The sequence below is a fragment of the Carassius carassius genome, chromosome 1 (assembly GCF_963082965.1).
Source record: "Carassius carassius chromosome 1, fCarCar2.1, whole genome shotgun sequence".
NCBI classification, from domain to species: Eukaryota; Metazoa; Chordata; class Actinopteri; order Cypriniformes; family Cyprinidae; genus Carassius; species Carassius carassius.
Window position 1 is genome coordinate 43,894,282 of NC_081755.1, and position 16,702 is coordinate 43,910,983.

General features: G+C 36.5%; 2 protein-coding genes across 6 annotated transcripts in view; one reads left to right on the forward strand and one right to left on the reverse strand.

Moving 5' to 3' along the window:
- LOC132151923 (dynein axonemal assembly factor 5-like) overlaps nucleotides 1-16,448 on the forward strand; it is an 18,150-nt gene extending 1,702 nt beyond the window's left edge. The window contains exons 2-13 of the mRNA XM_059560478.1: nucleotides 1-80; nucleotides 297-421; nucleotides 1,750-1,868; nucleotides 2,584-2,816; nucleotides 4,520-4,750; nucleotides 8,547-8,690; nucleotides 8,939-9,107; nucleotides 10,419-10,566; nucleotides 11,237-11,387; nucleotides 12,370-12,526; nucleotides 13,414-13,605; nucleotides 16,142-16,448. The exon at nucleotides 1-80 is cut by the window's left edge and continues 105 nt beyond it. Of these exons, the coding sequence (XP_059416461.1) occupies nucleotides 1-80; nucleotides 297-421; nucleotides 1,750-1,868; nucleotides 2,584-2,816; nucleotides 4,520-4,750; nucleotides 8,547-8,690; nucleotides 8,939-9,107; nucleotides 10,419-10,566; nucleotides 11,237-11,387; nucleotides 12,370-12,526; nucleotides 13,414-13,605; nucleotides 16,142-16,293 (1,901 nt within the window). The 3' untranslated portion in view covers nucleotides 16,294-16,448. The remainder of the gene's footprint in view (nucleotides 81-296; nucleotides 422-1,749; nucleotides 1,869-2,583; nucleotides 2,817-4,519; nucleotides 4,751-8,546; nucleotides 8,691-8,938; nucleotides 9,108-10,418; nucleotides 10,567-11,236; nucleotides 11,388-12,369; nucleotides 12,527-13,413; nucleotides 13,606-16,141) is intronic.
- Nucleotides 1-16,702, reverse strand: part of LOC132151902 (Fc receptor-like protein 5) — a 628,771-nt gene that overhangs the window by 126,246 nt on the left and 485,823 nt on the right. The window lies entirely within an intron of this gene.

Below are 16,702 nucleotides of genomic sequence, written 5' to 3' on the forward strand. Positions count from 1 at the left end.
TCATTCAGCACAGCACAGGCAAGAACCTAGATGACGTTTTGTCCCACATGGCTCAGAGACTGTTTGACGACTCTCCACGGGTAAGCTGGCAGCCGCTTCACTGAAAAATCAATGAATACCAAAGAAATCAAATTAAAGAAAGCTCTTGATTGATGCTTATTTATTAAATGGCTTATCTTTGGTATCCTTCCGAGAAATCCTTCTGCTAAATATGAAATATACTTCCTGTCTTACAAGGCACATAGGTGGTGTTTTTTCCACATGGGAATGGGTTATTTTTGTGCTCATCTGTTCAGGTGAGGAAAGCAGTTACTATAGTCGTAGGTGATTGGCTTCTCCGTCTGCCGGACCGATATTCCTACTTCCACAAGCTCATCCCACTGCTTCTGAGCAGCCTCAGCGATGAGATCCCTGAAATCAGGTCTAATCAAACACACAGACATGGAAATCACATTGTTTTCCAGCCCTTTTTAAGTCATTAAAACTAAGTAAATTCATGTAAATCATATAATGTCATTAAAAGGTAAGGGTTTGGCTGCATTTCTTAAATCAAAAATACAGAGTATAAAGTAGTAAAAACAGTTTTCTGTTTTAAAATGTAATTTATTCCTGTGATTATATATCATATATATTCCTATTAGGGCTGTGAATCTTTTGGTAGGCAACGATTCGATTCTATTCACGATTCATAGGTTTTCGATTCGATTCAAGAACAATTTTTGCAAATTTAGAACGATTCAATTCGATTCACAATTAAATTCAATCGGACTCGATTATAACGATTCGATTCTGTGTTCTTTAAGTGCATTCACAGGATTATTTCGATGCTTCCCCTAAATTCTTTAAATGCTTAGTCAGGGGGCAAATTACACAGCAGCCTTAAAAAAAAAAAAAAAAAAACTTTTGTCCATTGTTAAATGCTAGTTTAATGGTGCTATGGCATGACATGGCATAAGTAAAAATGTATGTAAGCCAAGATTAAAAAAAGAGCTTTAAAAGTATTATGTATCAACTAACATTTTGTCACACCAGGGGCGTAGCCATCATTTCTGAAGTGAAAAATGTCAAATAAAATCATTTTATGTATGTAGCCTATGTATTTTCATAATTAAAAAAAAAAAAAGAATTCTCTTCTTTTTTTTTATTACTTTAAATTTGCTGTAAGAAATCAAATACACTGCTCGACAATAATACTTTGTAATCGATAATTTTTTCCTAATTGCAATTTTATGATTGTTTTATATAGGCTACTACATTTATCTATTATTTTAATTTTCTGCACAGAAAATATACTTTATAGTTTCTGTACTGTAATAAATGATACGTCAATTAGCACTGCATCATTCATAAATTCATCGAGAAAACGAGTGAATCGTTGCACCCCTAATTCCTATTATATAAATTATTATTAACAATGTTGAAAACAGTTGTGCTGCATCATGTTTTTGTGGAAACAATCAACTTTTTCCTCACAATTCTTTTATAAATGCAAAGTTCAAAAGATCAGCATTTATTTGATAAAATCAATCATTCTTTTGTAACATTATGAATGTCTTTACTGTCACTTTTTAACAATATAATATTTAACAATAATAATATAATTTTGATAAAATAGTCTGCTAAATGATTAAATGTAAATCAATGCAAGAATCAGTTTCTTTGGAAAAAAAAAGCATTATGATAAAAAAACAAAAAGTGTCTTTTCTTATACAAAATGATGATTCAGTGATGATCAATACATTCATTCAGGTCTCTTGCTGAGGACTTATGGAGACAAGTAGGATCTCAATGGGAGAAGGAAAATGAGGATGACCTGAAGGATAAGATGGACTTCCTGTTGCCTGCTCCTGTCCTCTACACATCTGGAGGTAGGACACGCTATTACCAGACTGACTTTCTTTCCTACATATTATGTTATATATACTAAATACATATATGTTGGTTATGAAAACTCTAGATAAAACCCTTCAATAACATTTGAGCTACTGTAGCACCCCCTTACCCCTTCAACAGACTTTGATGCGCAGCTGTCTTGTCCTAGAATAAAAGCCCCACAGACCTGAGCTAGTTCAGGGTTATTTCATGAGTGAAACTAGGAAGAAGCTTGCAGGGATGGCAGATGCTAGCTTTTATATTTATTTATTTCATTTATTCATTTCTTCTACCTCCATTGAGAGAAAAGTTGAGAGAGGACAGAAAAACAGATAACCTTGATGTGAAAGAACTGTTAGCCAGATCTTTGCATTTTTATTAATAACCAATCATCGTTACAGAAGATTTCTATTCATCAGGGACTATTCATTAAAGATACTGTATGTGTGCTGTAGCAGCACAACTATTTCCAACATTGATCAAATGTTTCTTGAAATCAGCATATTAGACTGATTTCTGAAGGATCATGTGACACTGAAGACTGGAGTAATGATGCTGAAAATGCAGCTTTGCATCACAGGAATAAATTAAATTGTACTTTTGTATTCTTGATCAAATAAACACCGCCGCGGTGAGCATAAGAGACTTGTTTCACCAGCTGTGCATGAGAGTAATGGAGTAAAAGCAATGTTTCTCCTTTGTCTCCTGCAGTCGAGTGTCCCGGGCTGGGCTGCAGGGAGCTGGTGGTGAGGAATCTGTCGAAGCTGCTTCCTGCTGTGGGCCGGGACATGGGTGACTGGTTGGTGCAGACGCGAGTGAAGACGGCCCAGCTGCTGCGGGTGCTGCTGCTGCATGCAGAAGATCACTGCACACAACACCTGCAGTCACTGCTCACGCTTCTGTACCGCGCCTGCGCAGACCCCGAGACTGACGTCAGAGCGCAGGTGACAGGATCAGCATTCACAAGACTGCTTAGCATTCCACCAAAGCAATATGCACAACCAGTTTAACCACCAAGTTTGAACTTTTTTTAATGCCACACATGTCAAGGGCCATAAAATATTCCTTAAATTAAGCAGCTGTTCATGCATAAAGATGAGAAAAAAAAAAATCGGGAAAATATTTTCAATGCACTGTAGTCTTTTCCAACTCTATATTAGATGACTTTTTGATGTATAAACTAGTGCTGATAAGCAATTCAAAATTTTGATCTAATATATTGCATGATGTGGCGATTAATTAATCGCACATCAAATTTGGCATTCATTAATTCGTTCAAATAGTTGATTCATTCAGGAGTGAAGTAAATGGTTCTTTATGAATGGTTCATTGAATCATTTGACTTGAAGCGGATCATCGCCATCAGAAATGTCCGATGATCCACATAGGTCTGGGGCGGAGCAAGTGTGTTAAATGCGTTAAAAATTTTAACACATTATTTTTTACTGTAAATAATTAATCCAAACCTAGTATGAACCTGATAAACCTATGGCTTGATTATTAGTAGAGCTGTTAAATGATTTATCCCAATTAATCGCATTCAAAATAAGTTTTAGTTTACATTATGTGTACTGTGCATATTTATTATCTATACATAAATACATACACATACAGTCAACATTTTGAAAATATTTACATGTATATGTTTATAATCTTATATTTTAATTATATAAATATATCGAACATAACATTTTTCTTAAATATATACATGCATATGTTTGTATTTATATATACATAATAAATATACACATTATACACACATATTATGTAAACAAAAACTTTTACTTTGTATGCGATTAATTGCGATTAATCGTTTGACAGCACTAATTGTAAGTTCAATAAAATCATTTCCTTTAGAATGAAACTGTAATTCTTTCAAATGTTTTCCTTTTTCCACAATTTTTGTGAAATTATTTATTTGTATTTTTTTATCCTGTTTTATTAGAAAAATGAGACTTCACCTACATGCAAAGACCTAAAACAAAGTTGTTCAATTAAGTATTGGGGTCAGTGCAGTGGTGTCTCAGAATTTTTACCCAGAAAAATATAAAAATACTGAGCCAAATTGGATATGAATATTAAAAGGTAAGAGCAGCAGTTTAATCAGACTATTAACCTATTGAATTTACAGTTAGATACCTATGTATAACACATAAGGCTTGCCAAAAAAAGATATAGAAGTTGTTGTCTCGAAGGGACTTCTTAGGAGAATCTACTAACAGCACACAGCTTGTAATAAGTTGTAAACAACACAATGTTTTTTTTGAACATTTAGAGTCATCTACAGTATATTTGGCTGACAAAACTACTTTTACCTGGCTGCATTCATCGTCTACAGAAAGAATCAGTCTGGTTTCTGTGATACTGTTGTTAAAATAACTGCGTCATCTCACTGAAGCTGTTTTTTTAATCAATGATACAGTGTTTTATTTCTTTAGCTGGCAAGCAAAGCAACAGACATGAAGCAGAATGGTCTTAAAAGAAGTAGATCTGGAGCTAGATATAAATATTAGAGGATGTAGTGCTAAAATATTATTACCATAACTGGGTTGTTTTAATGCGCTGCTCTCTGGAACTGTACAAATGGTATCTGAATGGTTTGTATCTGCTTTGATTGCATTGATTTTTGATTTCCCTCTCTTGACAGTGTTTGGAGTCAGCAAAGCTGTTGGGAGTGTTTGTCAGTCCAGAGGTTTACCTCAAGTTGCTCCTGCCTCATGTTGAAGACTCCTCTTCCTGCTCGCCTGCTTCTCCCTGGGCTCCTCTCATGGTTCTGGGGTCTGTTTTAAGAGGGAGCTCAAGGGAGGCGTTAGAACCCCACCTGATAACAATTGGAGGCACACTTTCACACCCTGAAGTCTGTCAGGGGTCCCAACAGGTGAGAGACAGTGAGCTTTCTGCTTTCTACCTGCTCTTGAGTGCTCGGTATCCATTGTAAAGGAGTGTTCATGCAGTGACTTGATTTATTTTGAATCAGATTTGCCAATTGTGGTTATTTTACCAGGAATTCATTCCATTTTTGGTGAAGTTATGCAGCCAACTGATAACATTAGGGCATCCAACAGTAGAAATGATGCCATGAGCAACAGCACAGCCACTTAGTGGCCTTTGGTGAAAATTGTGGCCCCAATTTTCCAAAATGATATGCTACACATTGTTAAAAACAACTATTTGCACATTACATTTTCCAGTTACTTTTCCTGAAGAATGTCTTTATTACATTTTTGCAGCCCACAGTGCCGATGTGTGTTAGGACATATCTCTGTCAGACAGAGAGGAAAAATCCCACCCAGACCCAAGAGTCTGGCCCTGGTTTCCTCTCAACCAACATTCGGCTCGCTTTGATATTAGAAATAACACTCTATTTTTTGAGTTTGCCATCTCGCCGGTGCCAAGTCACCACCCCTGAGGGCTATGCAGGAATTTCCTCTGTAGTGTAATTAAAAGCACTAAGAGAAAAATGACTAATTTTGCCCCTGTGTGTCCACCGCAATCCTGCATACTTTGGTCCAGCTGTCCATGTTTCATCTCAGACTTCTTGCCAGAATCTCACAAAGTCTTCCTTCCGTTAACTAAAGCATCTTCAAAAGCATCGGCTGTGAAATGGGGACACATTATAAAGACACGGTCCATCACAGATGTTGCAGGACCTTTGACTGGGAGGTGAGACAGTGGTTTTTGTCAGTTTTAGGGAAGGAAATGGTAAATTATCCTGTTTTTATGTTTTTCATATCGCAGTAGCCAATAACTGACATGAAATGAAAATTGAGAGAGAAAGAATTATATTAGAGAGTATTTGAATCTGTGTTTGCAAAAATACAGTTAAAAAAAAGAAAAAAGATATATCTTTTAAATAAACACTATTTCTATTCATTAAAGAATCCAAAAGAATATTAAGCAGCACAACTGATAATAAATCAGCATGAGACACTGAAGACTAGAGTAATGGCTGATGAAAATTAAGCTTTGTATCACAGGAATAAATTATATTTTGAAGTGTATTACAATATAAAGCCATTATTTTAAATTGCAATAATATTTCACAATATTACTCTTTTATTCTGTATTTTTAATCAAATAATGCAGCATTGATGAGCATAAGAATCTTCTTCTTAAAAAAAAAAAAAAAAAAACTTTGGAATGACAGTGTATATAGTCACAATATGATTTTTATTGAATGTATATAAAGTATGCTTGTATGTATGACAAGCACATAACAAAATTATTAAAACTTAAACTAAAATAAAAAAATATATATGTATATATGTAAAAATACAATATATGTACAAATATAAGATCTAATTTAATGTATGGATGCATGCTAAAATAGTGCAATACTAAATACACACACATTTATGTGTAACACACACACACATATATATGTATATACATGTACACATACATATATGCTTCCCTACAAAGGCAGAAGACTTTAACTTTCTAGAGTGTGAAACTGAGTTTTTTACTTGTCAAGCCAAATTAATTATAGGTGGGACACTGGAAATGTAACAATTAGATGTTTTATTATTAAAAAGTATCTTCATTAAAAAATTGTGAGCTCAAACTTGTTTTTTATACCTATTTTGAATTTAAAGTACTCTGCCTTTGCATTGTCTGCAAAACATAAGTCATGCCAAGGTAAAAGGCAGTAACTTCCACATTATCAATATTTGGTTGCTGATCACCATTTACAAAATTGTTATAGTAACCTGTATAAAATCAAGTGATCATTGGCTATCTCATATAGGCTATTGCATAGAGTAATGTAACTGTATCTGCCATTGTTGTGTATGTTTATTCTCACTTGCCGTTAAAATCGACATGTACTGCTTTTCAAAGATTCCCATATTAAGTGTTTACATGGTTTACAAAAGCTTGCACTTCGAAACCCGTTTTAAAAAATATGTGTTTTCAGTCCCCAAAAAAACAGATGTTTTGTAAATGAACAGGCTAAATGGATAAAACAATTCTGGTTTTTGGCTGAAAACCTTGTAGTGTAAACTGCTCCTCAGTGAAGGCGTTGTTGAGTGAACAGAGGCAGATGATCGGATCTTTCCTGTACTCTGCAGCTTTGATGTCAGGTAGCTCTTTGATGTCAGTGTTGTCAGAACTCTTCCGAATGTCTGTATCGTGTAAGAACAAGGCTAGGAAATAATGCGCCTGCAGTCCTCTTTTGAGGGTTTGCTAGATGTCGTCAGTCTTTAACACAAGGTGTGCATTTGTGTATTGCGTTATGAATTGGATTTTTGATGCCTTCAGGACATGGAAAACAGAAGCACTAGTTCTCCCTGTTTTGTTTTCGGTGTTGCTATGGGAATGCAAGCAGGAATGTAAATCTCAGCTGTCTAAAGAAAGGCAAACGTATGCTCTCGAGCATATACATTTTACATATGGTAGCTGACAGCTGTGGCCTGCTCACCTCGGTCCTGAAACACGAAGAGCTGGAGACAGGGTGGCACAAGACATGCTTCTGCCGAGGGGCCGCTGTGGAGACAGGAGCACATTTATGGACTAGAAGAGCCAGACGGACGGGGATGGCAGAGAGTGCATCTTTAATATGAGTTATTTATTACTATTGCATAATGGATAAAAAGCTTTTCTTGATCATGATATAACAATCATGGACTATATATATATTTCAAAACTAAGAACACTCGGTCAACTAGTAGTACATATTAATTTTTTTCTTTTATAATGAATAATTATATATTTTTTATTTATTTTTTATACCCATGCATAACCTGTCGGTCTCATTTATTTTATTTTTTTTATATATCCATGCATAACCCTGTCTGCCTAAGTTTATTTTTTTTATTATTATTATTATTAATCATATATATAAATGCAAAAAAAAAAAATCATGCTCTAATCCTGAACTTAAATAAAAAGAGAAAGTTGTCATTCTTTCAGTTGTGTTTTCTAAATTTAGTAGTAAAAGTGTCCCACACACACACTTCCTGTAGGCCAGTGAAAACACCTGCAGGTTAATCGTCCTGGCTCTGACAGAACCACTGAGTGGAGGAAACAGTGTCATGATCCTAATGTTCGCTGTGAATGTGACACTTTGTCTAGACATGTGATCACTGCATGGAAAGAGACACACAGAGGTCTTGAGGGAGGGTAAAAATGCAGTGGGACAGGACAACAACAGAGACTGATGGAAAGAAAAGCTTGTCAATGGTTTTAGACTGCTTTACAAGTTCAGAGAGTTTAGATGTGTTGTAGTGTCCTTTTATTGATATACAAAAACTGCCCATTTATCAAACTAGTACAAAAGAAAATCTATTTACAAATTTATTTCAAAGCTGAGACCACATAATCAACAGTATAAATATTATTAAAAAAAATTATTCATTTTAATTATATTTTTTATTCATTTATTAAGATAAAACAGTATAAGCCTGTCTGCAATTTTTATTTTTTTAACAGAGAATGATGTCATTGTATGTTTTGGACAGATTTACGAGTCCATTTAAGTAATATAAATAAGGTCAAATTAATGACAAATATAGAAGCATTAGTACTAAATTTAATTAAATTTCATTTAAAATGGAACCGAAAATTAAGCAAAATGGAATAAATGACAAAGTTAACATTAACCAAAAGTAATGAAAAGTGGTGACGTGAAAAGTTGTAAATGATTCTCTTTTTTTTTCTTCTTCTTTGTCTCTCAGGCGCAGTATCTGGATCAGTTGTTGGTGTGTGTGGACGCTGTGCTGTGTGTGTGTCAGGTGGACTGTGCTGTCATCAGTCTGCAGCTGCTGAAGGTCCTGGTGTCTGTTCAGAGCCTCACCTCACAGCAGGAACAATGCAGCAAGGTAAAACCCTCATGAATGGTGTACATGAAGCTTTCCCATACACAGATTGAGCTGTACACATGAGATATTACCAGTCTGAGTTCATTATATTGAACTTACTGCGGGGCCTTTTGTTGTACAAAATCTAAATGCATGTACAAAGGAGCTGCTCAGCCTAATTTACTAGCCCCTAGATAAACTTCATTCAAGCACGTCAATGGATTGAGCATTATTGTCTCTCTCTCTCTCTCTCTCTCTCTCTCTCTCAGGCAGAGGAGTCAGTGAGGTGTTTGTGTGAGGCACAGGGTCTCGGTGGAGTGTGTGAGTTGTACCGGCAGCACATGGCAGATCTGCTGCAGTGGCTGTCTGACTCCCATCACACCTGGACCAGTTACTCCATTCAGAAAACACAGCTGGAGATCATCGCCATGCAGTCCGGTGAGTATGTGCTTCATTTGCAGCCAGGAATGACAACCTTCATTCTGTTTAGATGCACAATCAGCAAAGCGGTCATGAACTGCGAAACCAAATTCCCTTCATCTTTTGACAAACAAGAGGTTACTGGACTATAAAAACATCCTGCAAGTTTCAGAACTCAAAACGTTCTCGTTAGTCTTAAAACAGCTTATACTGAAGGCAGTCTGCCAATACGATAGCTTGTGGAATGTGACATTCTGATGTAATACAGCAGAAGAAGATCAACACCTGCTTCTACATCGCTGACTGTTTAGCCCCGCCCACCGATTCATGCATGTGTTCAGGAGAGAGAGGAGAACGCACAGGTCGACACAGAAACTAAAGGATAAAGATGGCTATGAAGACAACAAGACACAGTGCAAAGACAATTTGTGGGGGGGAAAAATGTATTTGCATTGCCTTCCTTCTGATCCCAACATTAGGAAAGTGTGAATGAACTTGATCCTTTGTTCACGTCATTTTGCCACGGATTCATTTACAAACAAGACACAATTTGATGCAGTAATATTTCAGAAAGATTGAACCTAATATAAATAAATGTATACAGTACAGACCAAAAGTTTGGAAACACCTTCTCATTCAAAGAGTTTTCTTTATTTTCATGACTATGAAAATTGTAGATTCACACTGAAGGCATCAGAACTATGAATTAACACATGTGGAATTATATACATAACAAAAAAGTGTGAAACAACTGAAAATATGTCATATTCTAGGTTCTTCAAAGTAGCCACCTTTTGCTTTGATTACTGCTTTGCACACTCTTGGCATTCTCTTGATGAGCTTCAAGAGGTAGTCACCTGAAATGGTCTTCCAACAGTCTTGAAGGAGTTCCCCAAACTTTTGGTCTGTACTGTATATATAATTTTTTTTTTCAGGATTATTTGATGAATAGAAAGTTTACAAGAACAGCAACTATTTGAAACAACAAACTACAATCTTTAGTATTAAATGTCACTTTACATTTAACATTGTCACTTTAGATACACCACAATCTTTTAAATGATAAAATAAATCAAATAAAATCTATTAAATAAAAAAAACAAATTAAATATAAAATACTATGGAGTAAATGTTTGAGTAAAATGGAGTTAATATTCCTTAAAATATAATTAAATGTTAACTGTTTATAATAAATGTGTGATATAAAAAATAATATAAACAAAATAGCAAAATACAATGAATTAGTAGTGCAGTAATTTATTTGAAATGGTTACATTTATCACTTTAATTGTAGTTTTTTTTTAATCATCTTTACATGTTTTCCTTCAGGTCCAGTGGTGGGAGAGTTTCTTCCAGCTCTCTTGCCTCTGTTGAAGAGTTGCCTTGAACTGAGTCGAGACCCTGAGTTGAGACTTCACATCTTCACCATGCTGTCCAAACTACTGCTGGACTCCCGCAACACTCTGGACTCACAGGGGTCAGGGGTCATCAAACACAGATCCTGAACTTCATGTGGTTATTCTGCAGTTTGCATGTTGATGCTCTTGATGAAAAACTCATGTACTAAGCTTGCTGTCATACCTGATAGCACTGAAGCATGAGAGAACAGCAGTTGCTTAATACTAAACAACTGAGCTTTTGAACACTTGATATTTTTATAAGTACAAAATCCCACCACTGCATGCTTAAATAGATGTATAAACATGCATAATAACAAAGATTTATGCATTTTGAGAACAGAGATCTCTTGTGAGGCCTGATATGGATCTAAATATTATGCATTTCAAAGACAAACCTTAATAATTACCCCAGTAAAGTACCCTGTCAGGATAGTCCCGATCAGATATACATGGTTTATCATATTCCTCCGTTTCATGTGGCTCTTTGATTTGCAAAGTGAAATAAGAGGAGAGTGAAAGGAAAGACCCCACACGCATGCAAAGGTTTACCTAGATGTCTAAATCAAGACATATCATATACTTCTATTGTTTTTAAATAAAGATAATTATTATTTAGCTTATTTATGAGTCAAGTAAACATACTGCAAAAAATGTCATTAGCCCTGCTTGATTTAATGTCTGTTTAAAACCGGTCCGGTCACATGACATGATTGGGCTGTCACATTTGTTGTGGTTTTCTCTCTGTAGGAGGTTTGCTGAATACATGGATCTGGTCCTGCAGGATTTGCTGCTGCCTAATCTGGTGTGGCGTTCGGGACGATCTGCCACGGCTGTCAGGACCGCTGCTCTCAGCTGCCTGTTAGCTGTCCTGCATGGGGCGGCTTTCCCAGTGGAGCGAGTAATAATACACATAATACACTGCATAATTAACACACTGCATAAAACAGTATTTCGCATTTAAAGGGATACTTCATCCAAATATGTACATTTTGTCATTAATTACTCTCATTTACCCTCATTTCAATAAAAAATCTGTAAGGCCTTCGTTCTTCGGAACACAAATGAAGATATTTTTGATGAAATCCAAGAGCTCTCTGACCCTGCATAGACAGCAATGCAACTGAAATGCTCCCAGACACAGAAACGTAGTAAAGACATTGTAAATTAAGTCCATGTGACATCAGTGGCTCGACTTTTTGCAATTTTTGCAGTTTTGCAAAGCTACGAGCATACTTTCTGTGCGCAACAAAAAAAAAAGAACAATTTATTCAGCATTTCTTCTCCTTTCTTCTGCCATTTTGGAGAGTACCACATATGCACGCCTTGCCCAGAATGTAATCAATGATAATGCTTAATGTAAACAACATCGATTACGTTCTGGGAAAAGTGTGCGTATATGTCGTGATACTCTCCAAAATGGCGGAAGACGTTAACTCAGGGGGAAGAATTGTTCAATAAAGTGTTGTTTTTGTTTTCTTAGCGCACAGAAAGTATGCTCGTAACTTCACAAAACTATTTTACCAATGTCTTTACTACGTTTCTGTGTCTGGGAACATTTCAGTTGCGTTGCTGTCTATGGGGGGTCAGAGAGCTCTTGGATTTCATCAAAAATATATTAATTTGTGATCCGAAGATGAATGAAGGTCTTACGGGTTTGGAACGACGTGAGGGTGACTCATTAATGACAGAATTTTCATTTTTGTGTAAACTTACCCTTTTAAGTCCTGTACTTTGTCACATTTATGAGTGAAACTAAATATTAATTTGGTGAAAGGAAAGGCCTGGTCTGTGATATTACAAAAAAGTTTTTCAACAAAATCTAATGTACGTATTAGATGTTGTCTGTGTGATGTTGATGTGTAATATCTGATGTGTTTCAGGTTCTGTCAGTGGAGGAGACTCTCAGCACTCAGCTGATCTCTGCGCTGGAGGAAGACTCTAAACTGGCTCGTCTTCTTGCCTGCAGATCTCTTCACGCACTGCTGAAACTCACAACACAGCGGCTCAACACGGACTCACTCAACAAGATCTATCCAGGTATGCTGAACTCATCACACATACTGTAAAACAGTGGAAGAGAAGATACACACCTGATTTAGAACAGCATAGATGAAAAATGAGGTTGGGAAGGATAGAAGTGTAGTGTGTAAAATGATTTGGGTGTAGATCATTCAGTCCTCATTGGACAGTGCCATAGACAAAAGCATGGGTTGTGAACATTGGATGTCAATGGTCACACGTTGAATGAATTGTACTTCTATTGCTCACAGTGGTATTATCATCATCGCATCAAATCAAGTAGTAAGGTCTGTATTTTTATTATTTTGTGTGAATGGTGAAATAACACCGTTATTTTACATTCAAATGTTATTTAAAATAATAGACTGAAATGAATCTAACAATGTTAAATAGTGTAAATGTATTCCACAGTAATCCGGCTTATTGCTCGTTGCACAAATTTAAGACGTTCACTAATATGCAATAGTGTGCACAGTTTTTTGTCAGCTTTTATTTTATTTCTGTTAAAAAATAGATGAGACTATCTTAGTTAAAGCATATCTATGTGTCTCGCTCAAATTATCCAGGCATTTATTAATATACATAAAGCCAGTTTTATTTTATTTTAATAACAATGCACAGAGCCTATGAAAAGCCCGTTTTATTTTATTTTAATTACCAAGACATGTATTAAAATGCAACAGTGCACAGAGCCTATAAAAGTATGTTCAATTAAATTTTTTTTTTTTATTTAATTTAATTTTGAATTGAATTAGATTTTGTCTGTTTCTCTGTTGAAAAATGAATACCAGATTCTTAAATAAATAAAGCCTATCTGTCTGTGTAATAATTGTTATGGCCCACTTTGATAATTCAGTGTGTGTGTGAGGTTGTAGATGTTTTGAGGAGTGTATCTGTGTGTTCAGAGCTGCTGAAGCGTGTGGACGACAGCAGTGAAGACGTCCGTGTCGAAGCGCTGATGTCTCTGAGCACGTGGTTTTCATCTCTGGGGAGAAACTATGACACTCAGTCGTGCCGCCCTCACCTGGAGTTCCTGTTCCAGCAGCTGCTGCTCTACATGGACGACCCCGACACCAAAATCCAGGATTCAGTCCTCGGTAAGGACTTTTTTGGCAGCGATATTTCATTTCTGCTGTAATCACCTGATGTTTTGACCTGAATTGTGACTGATGACAGTTATAAGACACTGATAAATCTCTTCCTGCTGCATAAGGAAGTGATTCAGCCCAGTGTTAATGGTCTACGGTCCACTTCTCTGATCCTCCCTGTTCTTCACTTCAAAGAGCCTCATTAATCCTGCATTTTTACACTCTCTCCATCACACGCTCCTCTGCTACTGGCCTGCCTCCAGCGAGGTCATGGGCTGTCAACACCTTCCCATAATCCTGTGTCAATGTGTCCTAGTGCATACGCACACAGAGTACTGTTCGGAAACCCTTCATACCCCCTGATTACAGTTTGAACCCCCCAAAGGACGTTGAAAAAAGTACATGTAGTAAATAGGGCATTATGTACAGTCATCCGGTTGATATCGCAGAATAAGCCATGACAGGATAACCGGGATCCTGATGTATAGTCAGTGCATTTGTATTAAGGATGTTGATTTAACATGTTAATTTGGTGCGATTAATTATGAAAAATACAATGTTTTAACACATTTAATGCACCTGCTCTGCCCAGGCCTGTATGTCACCTTAATTTGAGTCCAGCTGTGTTTGATTATTCTGATTGGACGTGATTAGGAAAGCCACACACCTGTCTCTATAAGACCTTACAGCTCACAGTGCATGTCAGAGCAAATGAGAATCATGAGGTCAAAGGAACTGCCTGAAGAGCTCAGAGACAGAATTGTGGCAAGGCACAGATCTGGTCAAGGTTACAAAAACATTTCTGCTGCACTTAAGGTTCCTAAGAGTACAGTGGCCTCCATAATCTTTAAATGGAAGACGTTTGGGACAACCAGAACCCTTCCTAGAGCTGACTGTCCGGCCAAACTGAGCTAACGGGGGAGAAAAGCCTTGGTGGGAGAGGTAAAGAAGAACCCAAAGATCACATTGTAGAAAGTCAACCATCACTGCATCCCTCCACCGGTCGGGGGTTTATGGCACAGTGGCTTGACGGAAGCCTCTCCTCAGTGCAAGGCACATAAAAGCCCGCTTGGAGTTTCTAAAAAAACACCTGAAGTATTCTCTGGTCTGATGAGACCAAGATATAACTTTTTGGCCTTAATTCTAAGTGATAAGTGTGGAGAAAACCAGGCACTGCTCATCACCTGTCCAATACAGTCCCAACAGTGAAGCATGGTGGTGGCAGCTTCATGCTATGGGGGTGTTTTTCAGCTGCAGGGACAGGACGACTAGTTGCAATCGAGGGGAAGATGAACACGGTAAAGTACAGGGATATCCTGGATGAAAACCTTCTCCAGAGTGCTCAGGTCCTCAGACTAGGCCGAAGGTTCACCTTCCAACAAGACAATGACCCTAAGCACACAGCTAAAACAACGAAGGAGTGGCTTTCACAACAACAGTGTCTGTTCTTGAATGGCCATCTCAAGGATGACCAGAAGAAATGGACAGCACCTGCGTTAAATATATGAGTGTCACAGCAAAGGGTCTGAATACTTATTACCATGTGATATTTCAGTTTTTCTTTTTTAATAAATCTGCAAAAATGTCAACAATTCTGTGTTTTTCTGTCAATATAGGGTCAGCTCAAATCTGCAGAATGGCTTTGACATTCAGCACCAGCGTCGACTGTAAATCGGATGGAAATTGTGTAGTGTATTCTTACGTAAACTGGGATTCAAATGCAGTATCCACTCAGTATGCGATTTTGGGTGCACCATTTGTCTGATCTTGTTTTCCTTTTTTTAATCTCATCTCGTCTTTCTTTATTTTTCAATCTGCTCTTAAACATGTCTTGTATTTCAAAGACACATTAGATGCGATTCATGTCCATTAAAACACCACACTTGCCATATCCCATAATCCCTCATTCCTTTGGTTAATCTTATAATAACGGCGCTGTCACACTGTGCTTGAGTTACTGAGGAAATTAACTCATGTCTTTACACAAAGAGAACATTGTTTTCTGGTGCGCTTACAAATGTATAAAACGACGGATAAAAGTAAATCCCCCGACCAAACAAATCAGGATAAAACCAAATACCCACAACAAAGACACAACTGCTGAAAGAACACAGATGAGCTTTATGAGCTCTTGTAATAGTGAGCTGACTTTGAAGGGTTTTAAAAAAAAAATTGTAATATAATTTGTAAAGGTAAAACTATGGATGCTATTGCATTTGAGTAATAATCACACTTATCAAAGTTAATGGAAGGGGAGTGTATCAATAGACCAGTTAACTGCGGTCATAATTTAATTATGAGCTGTCACTTTTGATCTCTCTCGCTTTATACATAGATCAAAGTGACAGTATATTTTTTTTCTTAATTTTATGAACACTATTAAAAAAGAAATATATATATATATATATATATATATATATGAAGCAGCATAAACTGCATTGTGCTGCACCACGATTATATTTTTTGTTGTGTTAAATGAACGAGTGGGTGAATTTTGATGTAATAAGGAAATGTTAACGTTTCCTTGTGTTTTTCTTTGTGTCAGAGGTTCTGAAGGTGGGTAGTGAGGTGGACGGAGGACTCTTACAGCAGCAGACGGAGGCGGTGAGAGAGAAACAGCGCAGCCCTGAGTACTGTGATCAACTCCTCCGGCACATTCACTCGTTTTCAGAAATACACAAACAGACACGGCTGTGAAAGAACTTCAACTGGCTACGGTTTCTTTACTGTGTTCATGCAGATGTGAATGGATAATCCCACTTTTTTGCCTCAATTCCCTTATCATTAGTGAAGATTTATTATGTTAAATAAGTAAGCTGTCAAACGCTTAATCGCAATTAATCGCATCCACAAAAGTTTGTATACACACACATACAGTATATATTTCAAAAATATTTGCATGTTATATATTTATATATACATATTCTTATTTTATATTATATATAAATATATTTAATATATAAATAAACTTTTTCGTATGTGTGTGTGTGTGTGTATATATATATATATATATATAATGCATGTTTGTATTTGTATATACATAACAAATATACACAGTATACACACACACACACACACACACACATATACAGTATATATATAGATA